Genomic DNA, 11,978 nt, shown 5'->3' on the forward strand with positions numbered 1-11,978 from the left:
GGTGTGTAAAGAGGAAGGTTTAGAGAGTGCCCTGTAACACCTGTGTGTTGAAAGCAAGCTATTTAACTTTGCAGAGCCGCAAGTCTATTCATTTGAAAGGTTGGAATAAAAATACCCATATCCTAGAGTTAGTATGAGAATCAAGTGAAATAATATCTTTAAAGCTCTTAGCACACTTTCTGGAATATAGGAGAAGTGCCAGGGGTATCTAGCCAGAAATGATTTGTTTGTTCAACAAAATGTGTCAGAATACTGGCAGGAGGAACACACACTGAGTCAAGCCCAGTGGCTGGTGGAACTTCTTAGTGGAAAGGTGATGGGCCCAGGATCAGGTGACGTGGACTCTGTGTTTAGTTTGCTGATGTTGTGTATCATCAAGAAGTCCCCTAACTGGGTGAAGAGGCTCAGTTTGGGATCTGTAAAACAGGGGGAGGGGGCTAGGAGGTGGGGGAGGTGGGTAGAAAATAGTCTCTAGGAGGGCTTCCCTTGGTGACTCAGATGGTAAAGAATCTGCCTGCCATGTGGGAGACCCAGGTTTGACCCCAGGGTCGGGAAGATCCCCTGGAGAAGGGAATGGCTACCCACTCCATATTCTTGCCTGGAGAATTCTGTGGGCAGAGGAGCCTGGTGGATTACAGTCCATGGGGTCGCAAAGAGTCGAACAGGACTGAGCTACTAACACCTTTGAGTCTCTAGGACTCCAGCTCTGACAGTCTACAAAAAGACACATTTATACCTTCCTGAAGCTCTAACCCAGATAAGCAGAATGCCCTAGGTGTAGTCCAGATAGAGGGCTGATCTACACATGCAAGCACAACAATCCTGCAAGAGATGTCCGGCTCGTTCGTTCACTCAACTCAACAAAGACTTATTGAGCACCTACTCTAAGCTAGGCACAGCTAGCTGGTATAAGGTCTGCCCTGGTGAAACTTCAATTCTTTTGGAGGAGACAAGACTGTAACATTTAACCAAATGAACTTATAATTTCATGTGGAGGATAAGTGCTGTGAAGAAAAATAGAATGGGGCGACGGATTAAAAGATGAAGGAAACTCAGAAATCATAGCTCTAAATGGCACAGAGTCAGTGTTCAAACCCAGGTCTGACTCCAATACCCTGTGCTCTGCAACCACACTGCTTCCTCCTGTAGATAAATTCTGCAATATACAGGCTTAGTGTGTCCACAGCAGGATTTCTGCTCTTGTTTCTGGGTGTCTTACACTGTAGATGTGTGTTTGTATAATCACACATGTGAAAACACACCTCTGCCCATGACCCCCAAAAGCACTAAGGTCAGCTGTGAGTACCCCTGGAATATCTTTGCTGTAGATTAATTGCTTGTAGTTATGAAAACTGCTTTTTTTCCAAATATATTAACAATAGAATGTATTTGTTAGACAAAAGCAAAAAGAACTTATTTCTGTTGTTAAGTGTATTTCTCTGTTTAGTTCAGTCACTCAGTCGTGTCCAACTCTTTGACACATGCTACCATGGACTGTAGCACGCCAGGCTTCCCTGTCCATCACCAACTCAAACTCATGTCTATCTAGTTGATGATGCCATCCAACCATCTCATCCTCTGTTGTCCCCTTCTCCTCCTGCCATCAATCTTTCCCCATCATCAGGGTCACTTCTTCACATCAGGTATCCAAAGTATTGGAGTTTCAGCATCAGTCCTTCCAATGAATATTCAGGACTAATTTCCTTTAGGGTAGACTGGTTGGATCTCCTTGCAGTCCAAAGGACTCTCAAGAGTCTTTTCCAACACCACAGTTCAAAAGCATCAATTCTTCGGCACTCAGCAGAATATAGTCTTTATATTCCAACTCTCACATCCATATATGACTACTGGAAAAACCATAGCTTTGACTAGATGGACTTTTGTTGGCAAAGTAATGTCTCTGCTTTTTAATATGCTGTCTAGGTTGGTCATAGCTTTTCTTCCAAGGAGCAAGCGTCTTTTAATTTCATGGCTTCAGTCACCATCTGTAGTGATTTTGGAGCCCAAAATAATAAAGCCTGTCACTGTTTCCATTGCTTCCCCATCTGTTTTCCATGAAGTGATGGGACCGGATGCCATGATCTTAATTTTCTGAATGTTGAGTTTTAAGCCAACTTTTTTCATTAAGAGGTTCTTTAGTTCTTCTTCTCTTTCTGATGTAAGGGTGGTGTCATCTGCATATCTAAGGTTATTGATATTTCTCCCAGCAATCTTGATTCCAGCTTGTGCTTCATCCAGCCTAGCGTTTCTCATGATGTACTCTGCATATAAGTTAAATAAGCGGGGTAACAAAATATAGGCTTGATGTACTCCTTTCCCGACATGGAACCAGTCTGTTGTTCATTGTCCAGTTCTAACTGTTGCTTCCTGACCTGCAAACACATTTCTCAGGAGGCAGGTCAGGTGATCTGGTATTCCCATCTCTTGAAGAATTTTCCACAGTTTTTTGTGATCCACACAGTCAAACACTTTGGCATAGTCAATAAAGCAAGAGTAGATTTTTTTCTGGAACTCTCTTGCTTTTTTGATGATCCAACGGATGTTGGCAATTTGATCTCTGGTTCCTCTGCCTTTTGTAAGTCCAGCTTGAACATCTGGAAGTTCATGATTCGCGTACTGTTGAAGCGTAACTTGGAGAATTTTGAGTACTACTTTGCTGGCATGTGAGATGAGGGCAGTTGTACAATTCTCAGTGATCAAAATTCTTTTCTTCTTGGTTGCTAGTAAAGATTTTTTTTCTCTCTGCTTTCTTTCTCCTTTTCTAGTTTTTAAACTAATTTTCTGTACCTTTATGCATCCTGAGTGTACATGTGTTTTTAAGTCAACTCACATATCTATTTGAAGCAAATAATTACAGGTTATGAGCCAGTTTAAACACATTCTGGAAAAGATTTGCCCAAGATCCCATGCTGGTCCACAGAACAGTACTGGAATCAGAATCCACCCAAGATCACATCATTTCACAAAATTCCATAAGCTTCCTTTCAGTTCAGGTCCCTCAAGCTTTGAAAAGGGGAGCTATTGTTCCAGTTGGGTCACTGGGATTTAGATTAAGGATTTTCGGAGTTATTGGACTTAGGTTCACTTTACAGGCTCTGCCGCTCATTAGCTGAGTGTCCTTGGACAAGCCACTTAATCTTGCTGAGTCTGTTTCCTCATTTCAAAATAATAAGGGTGGTGGTGTCATCTGCATATTCAGGTTATTGATATTTCTCCCAGTAATATATATATATATATATATATATATATATATATATATGCTGGTATATATATATATGTACTACAACTTTATCCATTCATCTGTCAGATGGACATATCGGTTGTTTCCAGGTCTTAGCTATTGTGAATAGTGGTGCTATGAATATTGAGGTGCATGTATTTTTCTGAAATATAGTTTTGTCCAGATATATGTCTAGGAGTGGGATTGCTGGATCATATGGCAATTCTGTTTTTAGTTTTATGAAGGACCTCCATACTGTTCTCCATAGTAGGAGCCTGAGTTCTTAACCTGCCATGCACTGCCTGTGTGCTCTCAGGTGAGTCACTTTCTTTGGCCCATAGTTTCCCCAAAATGAGATTGTGGACAAGCCTATCTCTGTGAGTCAGTTATTCTCAAGTCCCATGTGGGCATCAGGAGACAAACGGAATACCTAGATTGAGGAGGGATTATTCACCTTGGCTGAGGAGTACAGAAGTTTTCTGAGAGAAGTACTACCCGTGGGGCTTTTGAGGAAGGGTAATGGATTTGAAAGGGGAAGAGGGTAGGATGCAGTGCATTTCCTGTAATGAGGTGTTGAAAGGGGAAGGAGGAAGTCAGTTTTTTGGAAAGGAGTTTCCTGAGGGTGAATCTCAGGAGATGAGGCACCAACGAGACTTTTGAAAATTCGAAAGAGGTATTGTATATTGTTGGCTATGTTGTTGTTCAGTTGCCAAGTCATGTCTGACTCCTTGCGACCCCATGGACTGTAGCCCACCAGGCTCCTCTGTCTATGGGGATTCTCCAGGCAAGAACACTAGAGTGGGTTGCCATGCCCTCCTCTAGGGGATCTTCCCAACCTAGGCATCGAACCTTGGTCTCCCACATTGCAGGCAGATTCTTTACTGTCTGAGACATCAGGGAAGCCCTAAATTCTGCTAGGAGCATCCAATCACTGCCAATCACTGAGGGCTGGATTGTTGTCAGTGGGAACCAAAGAAAGGCCTGACCCTGAGAGCCATTTCTGGAGAAGGTCAGGCTGGCTGGGTGGAAGTGGGGAGGTGGTGGCTGACAGAGTTCCATACATTCACATCTGAATCGCACTAGTCGTAGGTGACTTCTGTTGAAATGTTCTGTTTCCTGGAGGCCAACAGGAGAGGATAATGTTGCCAAGTGAACTAGAAATAGAAATGTTTCGTCATTTCAAGGAAACTGGGAAGAACTGAAGGCTTAGTGTTCTCTCCTAGGCAGAAGACTGACATCAGAGACTGATTTGTGTGTCTCTGGCAGGGTCAGAGACAGAAAGTAGAGTCCACAGGAAGTTGTGATTCATGGACAGAGTGCTGGCATCCAGTGACATGGGCTCCACTGCTAACTGTGCAGCTCTGGATGAGTTATTTAAATTCTCTAAGCCTTCCTCTTGTCATCAATAAAAACGGCACTTGGAGAAAACCTATTTTCTAGATTGTTATCAAAATTAAATGAGATAATCCAAATCAAGTGCTTATTATAATGCTTAGGACAGTATACTAACCAGGTGGTACTAGTGGTAAAGAACCTGCCTGCCAGTGCAGGAGACATGAGACAGGGGTTGAATCTCTGGGTTGGGAAGATCCCCTGTAGAAGGGCATGGCAACCCACTCCAGTATTCTTGCCTGGAGAATCCCATGGACAGACAATCCATGGGGTCACAAAGAGTCAGACATGACTTTATAGGGCTTTTAATATATGGTAGATCAAAAAATTTTTTTTAGAAAGATAGTACTGTGGTCCATACAAAGATATATAACAGTTTGGTCTTGCTATTCATCTAAGGCTCCCTCTAATCACACTTACTGATAATTTTGGTTCTTCGCCCACACTGTTTCAGGTGAGGTTCTGGGAAAATCTGAATTCTCTGAATTAAAAGAATTTCATCAGTGGCCACACAGAGATTAAGATGCCAAGTCACCAAGAGCCTGCCCAGCACAGTCTTCTCACTGAGATAACGCAACATCCATTCCACTAATTTCATTAACTTGCTTATAAGAGAGTAATTGTTCTGCATGGAGTTTTTGTTCCCAGTTTTAGGTATATGATGTTTATTTGAAAGCACACATGGAACTTTGTGTATTATTGTAAAACCTAATTTAATTCTTAACTTTAACATTTTAAGATTTTGGCCAACCCTTTCTGGAGTGGCAACCCTAATCCCACCTTAATTTGCTGTCACATGGCTGGAGAAAATATTAGATCCTTGACATTCTTTGCTGTTTTAAGATGTCTATCTTCCAGTGGGTTAATTGTGTGCTCTTATGTATTCTGTGACTCCTTTTCAACAATTGGTATCTCAGATCCCAGCATCTGGGAACAAGTTAATGCTCCTGCGAGCTCTTTCCTGAAGGCCAAGAAATCTTTTGTGGGTATTTTTAATATTTCCATCATTTTGAATGCTTTTATTAATATTATATTTTAAATATTTTCTGTCTTTCTTTCATCATCTGAATACTGTTTTGATAGGGCTTGGCATGATTATACATTAGCCTGATTTCTCACATGAGGAAATTAAGGTTAAGCTGTTGGTCCCAAAGTGCTCTGGTAGGTCAATGGAAGAGAAAGGATTCCAACCCATGTCTTTGGAGCTAAAAGCCTGTGTGTGTTCTAATTTTAGTATTTTCTACCCTCTGTTTCTCAGTGTTTTCCTGGACAATTATTGAACCATCATACCACCTTTAAGATCTTTTTCTACTTACCTTACTTATTGTGTATGTGTCTATTACGTAAAAATTTGGGCTGCTGATGAATGGGGCATCCTCTTATTCATTTATTTCTCTCAGAGCCCTGATTGTACCTTGTACTTGTAAGTGTCACTGAAAGGCAATCTTTAGAGTGACTGGTGACATCAGTGAATAATTGTGTGTGTGTTAATTACTCAGTTGTGTCTGACTCTGTGACCCCATGGACTGTAACAGGTCAGGCTTCTCTGTCCGTGGAATTCTCCAGGCAAGAATACTGGAGTGGATAGTGATTCCCTTCTCCAGAGGACTCTTCTCAACCCAGGGGTTGAACCTTGATCTCCTGCATTGCGGGCAGATTGTTTACCATCTCAGCCACCAGGGAAGCCCCAGTGAATAATTAGAGTTTTCTAAAATTGAAATATGACCTGTGAGCATCATTTAATGTTTTACTTTCCTTGATTTACTTATTTTCCCTTGCACATATACTTCTATATAGCATGTATGTAGCTCATTGTATTCCAAGGCTTAACTAGTAGAGAAAGTTCATGCTCACTTCTTCCTTGGGGGTTTCATAGGACTGAATTGTTGAGCTGTGAAGAAAGCATTTTACCCAAGTGCATTTACTCCTATAGGAAATGAGCTATATTGAAGGCAACTCTGATCAAAATGCTGTATCGCTGATCTTCTCACTCAAAGAAGAAGTTGGTGCACTGGCCAGAGTATTACGTTTATTTGAGGTAAGTGCTCTGTTCATTTCTGTTTTAAATAATGGCATAGCAGACTTCTGTGTTATCTTCTGGTTGGATGCAGTGAAAAGAACATAGAGTCTAGAACTGGAAGACTTGATTTTCAGCTTAGGCTCTTACATTACCCAACTGTGTGATCTTAGATAAGTCTTTCATTGTCTGTGAGCTAAGGTTTCTCCATTTCATAATTAGGATCATTCAGAATCATGGTTGCACACCCAGGAAGCCAACACTGGACTCCCTCTTCCTGTATCAAACTTTGCTTGCAGTAATTGAGTTGGCCTTCATATTTACAAGTCATACCGCCTTCAGATTCAACTAAAATTTCTATCTGGGGTTGGTTGAATCCATAGATGTGCAGCTCACTGGTAGGGAGGACTGACTGTATTCATTATGCTAGTACTGCCATTTTATATGAGGGTCTTGAGCATCCAGGGATTTTGGTACCCATGGGGTCCTGGAATCAGTCCTCCACGGATACAGAAGGATGACTGTACTATTCTCTCAATGTTCCCAAAGCACTTTTTAACTGTGGACTATAGACTAACACTTTCACAGCACTTATTTACCTTGTGAAATGCATACATTTCTGATTGATCCCAAGGATTGTTTCTTCAGGCAGGGAACCTTGTGTGAGTCATCTTTTTATCCTCTATAGGCTCAGTTTATATATATAAAGTGTTCAGTTAAGAATGAAATAATATATGGAATCTAGAAAAATGGTACAGATGAACCTATTTACAGGGTAGGAATAGAGCCGCCGATGTAGAGAACAAGCATGGGACACACTGGGGGGAGGAGAGAGTGGGATGAATTGAGAGAGTAGCACTCACATATATACAGTACCATGTGTAAAACAGATAGCTAGTGGGAAGCTGCTGCAGAGCACAGGGAGCTCAGCTCTGCTCTGCCATGACCTAGAGGGGTGGAATGCGGTAGGGGGTGGTTGGTGGGAAGGAGGCTTAAGAGGAAGGGGATATATGTTTAGTTATAGCTGATTCACTTTGTTGTACAGCAGACACTAACACAACTTTGTAAAGCAATTATACTCCAATATAAAATCATAAATGAAAAAGAATGAAATTATATTTAAATGTGAGCAAAGGAAAATAGACTTTCAAAAATGCTTTTGCCCTGGATTGCAAGAAGACATATTTTTGAACCAAATAATTTTTTACCCCTAGTACTTTAGGGGTGACTCTACCTGGTGACTAAATACATAAATAGGTGAAGAGACAGATCTCCCAGTCAGAAGAATGCCAAATAATTTAAACAGATACTCTGGAGTCAAAGAAGGAAAAGAATATAACTCTTCACTCCTTAGGTGTGGGCCATACAGAGTGACTTGATGAAATGGCCCTTCACCTCTGTGATCTTCTTTCCCTAAACCCATAACCCCAGTCTAACCATGAGGAAAACATCAGACAAATTCCAGTTAATGAACAGGGTACAGAATACTTGACTAGTACTCTTCAAAACTGTCAAGGTCATCAACAACTAGAAGTGTCTGGGAAGTTGTCCCAGTCCAAAGGAGCCTCAGGGGATATGACAACTCAATATAATGTAGTGCCCTGAGTGGGACTGTAGAGCAGAAAGAGGACATGAGACACAAACTAAAGAAATTCAAATAAAGTATGGTCCTTAGTTTGTGAAAGTGTATCAACATCAGTTCATTAATTTTAACACATCTTCAGTACTTATACATGACACTAATATTAGGGGAAATTGGCTGCAGAATATATGGGAATTCTCTCTACTAGCTTCTTACTTTTTTGTAAATCTAAAGTTCATCTAAAAAATAAAGTCTATTTTAATGAAATTAAACCTGGCTATCCAAAGTGAGGAAGAAAAATATCTGCCTGAGAGCAAGAAATGAGTGTAGAAAAGAGAGACAGAGAGGTTTCTGAATGGCAAGCTGATCCTGAGAAAGACTATATCTGTAAATACAGGAATGTCACATTTTTGTCTTTGTATTACACGGTTCATAAGCATTTTCCTTGTGAGAGTCAGAGCTTAAGGTTAATAAATTAAATAATAGTAAATTAACAGGATGTTTTCAACCTAATAAATAAGCCACAAGTAACTATTTACCAGGATGAAATGCACCCAAGAAACATGGCCTGCACGTGGGATGGTGAATGCCAAAGTTCATTGACTGTGACAGGTTGTTTAATGTGTGCCTTTGTTTACTCATCTACAAACTGGAACTAATGATCCATACCTCCCTAGGTCCTGGAGGTTGTATATGCTACATAAAATGCATGGTATGACTCTGAGTCCACAGAAGATTCTCACATGATGTCTGTTCCTTTACTGCTTCCAACTGTTATCTATGAAACCCATGAGAAATCTTTGAGACTGTGTGAAGAGGAGAAAGATGTTAGAAGCCTAGAGATATTCAGGAGCCTTGATTTAAATTTTTTTCCCAAAAAAGTAAAAATAAAAAAAAATAGAATGAATGGCTTAGTGTGTACTGTGAGCATTTACAGCAAATTGCAATGACCGAGAGTCAAGGCAGGACCATTTTTAAAAAAGCAGAATAGCATAGGGTGGCAAAGAAGCAGACACGACTGAGCTAGTAATCACAGCACAGTAAGCACAGCGTAGCAGAACCAAGGGGTTATGGTGGCCACAGTGTATTTGTATACTTCACATCTATCATGATACCCTCAGTGAGATGGAGAAGTAAGTGTTAGATACAAAGCCTTTAAATTGTATGCATGTGTGCTTGGTCGCTCAGTCGCATCTGACTCTTTGTGACCTCATGGATTGTAGTGCACCAGACTTCTCTGTCCGTGGGATTCTCCAGGCAAGAATACTGGAATGGGTTGCCATGTCCTCCTCCAAGGGATCTTCCCCATCCAGGGATCAAACCTGTGTCTCCTGAATTGCAGACAGATTCTTTATTGCTGAGCCTGTGGGGAAGCCATTTATAGTGTGTAGATGATGCTAAACTTCTGGATCATATAAAATGAAATCATTTTCTGCCAGAAAAAATAAAAATAAAAAGAATAAGGATGAATCTAAACTACACTTTAGGGCAGTATTTCCTAAACAATAGTCTATCAAATGCCACATATTATTAGGTGTTTTATTAGATGAGAGTTCCAAGGTTAAATAGGGTTGGAAAATTCTGCATCTAGATTTTGGAGACCCCTCATGCTTGTGAAAATATTAAAGAGTTTGGAAAGCCCTGCAGAGTGGAAACTTATTCAGTGTTACCTTACTCAGCATTTCCCAAATGTTTTTGACCATGGAACCTTGTTCAAGAAAGACACATTACCGTTTTGCAGGCACTAGTATCCCATTGAACTTATGCTATTATAGAGTTAGGAGGTCCAGACTCTCAGTTATGAGTGAGATTTGGGACCCACAGCATTGGGATTCAGACTATGTTGTCTGGAACCAAACTGTTTGGGTTGAAAATCCAGTTGTGCCACCTGTGAACTGGGTAACCTTAGGAAAGTTATTTATCCTCTTGGTGACTTAGTTTCCTCATGTTTAAACTGAAGGTAATAAGATTTTTTTGTAGGGCTGTTGTGAAAATTAAATGAATTAATACAGGCAAAGTACTTAATGATAGTATCTGTCACATAGTAAGAGCTCAATAAATGTTTGCTCTCATTATTTCTATGCAGTATCATTTTGGAGAGTCAGGGAGCATCAGAGACTTACATTCTTAGCTCTGTGACAGATAGCTAAAGGATTAAGATTAAGGTTAATTGATTTGAAAAGGGATTATGGGGTAAGGAAACAATAGTTTCATTCAAATATTTGAAGTGCCATCATGGAAAAAGAATGGGACTTCCCTGGTGATTCAGATGGTAAAGAATCTGCTTGTAATGTGGGACACCTGGGTTTGATCCCTGGGTGGGGAAGATCCTCTGCAGAAGGGAATGGCTACCCACTCCAGTATTCTTGCCCGGAGAATTCCATGGACAGTGGAGCCTGGCGGGCTACAGTCCATGAGGTCAAAAAGAGTCAGACAGAAGAATACTGCTTATTTTTTGTTACTTCACAGGCAAAAGGACAAAGCATGAAATTACAGGGAGCATATTTCAAATCACTTAAAGGCATCATCTCTACTGTAGAAGAGAACTGGAAGACATTGATTTCAAGCATTATTACTATCAAAACAGCTAGTAAAAGGCAGGGCAGAATCAATGCAAAAATTATGGTATAAATAATCTTACCTTTCCTTAATAAAGACAAAGGAAAAATCCATTCTAGTTCCTCCAAAATTGGCAATGGAGGAGAAATGTTATATGGCGGAATCACCTGTACCTGTGAGTACCTTGCTAGGTACTCTTGTAGTCACCTCCATCCTTAATGAGCATGACTGTCTTTTCCATAGCTGATTAACACCAAAGTCATCATCCCACTAAGTGGTGATACTGCCTGCCAGTGGGCTCATGGTCTATTAGACCTCAGCTAGTAACAACATCAGAATGCAATGCAAACCTGGAGAGGTGGGATGGGTGGCAGTGGGAGGGAGGCTCAAGAGAGAGGGGATATATCTATATCTATCTATCTATCTATCTATCTATCTATATATATATATATATTGGAAGTGAGAAATAGATTTAAGGGCCTAGATCTGATAGAGTGCCTGATGAACTACGGAATGAGGTTCGTAACATTATACAGGAGATGAGGATCAAGACCATCTCCATGGAAAAGAAAGCAAAAAAGCAAAATGGCTGTCTGGGGAGGCCTTACAAATAGCTGTGAAAAGAAGAGAAGCGAAAAGCAAAGGAGAAAAGGAAAGATATAAACATCTGAATACAGAGTTCCAAAGAATAGCAAGAAGAGATAAGAAAGCCTTCTTCAGCGATTAATGCAAAGAAATAGAGGAAAACAACAGAATGGGAAAGACTAGAGATCTCTTCAAGAAAATCAGAGATACCAAAGGAACATTTCATGCAAAGATGGGCTCGATAAAGGACAGAAATGGTATGGACCTAACAGAAGCAGAAGATATTAAGAAGAGGTGGCAAGAATACACAGAAGAACTGTACAAAAAAGATCTTCATGACCCCGATAATCACGATGGTGTGATCACCTGCCTAGAGCCAGACATCCTGAAATGTGAAGTCAAGCGGGCCTTAGAAAGCATCACTACGAACAAAGCTAGTGGAGGTGATGGAATTCCAGTTGAGCTATTCCAAATCCTGAAAGATGATGCTGTGAAAGTGCTGCACTCAATATGCCAGCAAATTTGGAAAACTCAGCAGTGGCCACAGGACTGGAAAAGGTCAGTTTTCATTCCAATCCCAAAGAAAGGCAATGCCAAAGAATGCTCAAACTACCGTACAATTG

The 11,978-nt window shown here is 40.6% G+C and overlaps 1 protein-coding gene across 1 annotated transcript in view; it reads left to right on the forward strand.

Annotated features, from left to right (window-relative positions):
- PAH (phenylalanine hydroxylase) overlaps positions 1–11,978 on the forward strand; it is an 89,123-nt gene that overhangs the window by 1,424 nt on the left and 75,721 nt on the right. Inside the window, exon 2 of the mRNA XM_010853423.1 lies at positions 6,546–6,650. Within this exon, the coding sequence (XP_010851725.1) occupies positions 6,546–6,650 (105 nt within the window). The remainder of the gene's footprint in view (positions 1–6,545; positions 6,651–11,978) is intronic.

This window comes from Bison bison, unplaced genomic scaffold, assembly GCF_000754665.1.
Source record: "Bison bison bison isolate TAMUID 2011002044 unplaced genomic scaffold, Bison_UMD1.0 scf7180017864327, whole genome shotgun sequence".
Classification (NCBI taxonomy): domain Eukaryota; kingdom Metazoa; phylum Chordata; class Mammalia; order Artiodactyla; family Bovidae; genus Bison; species Bison bison.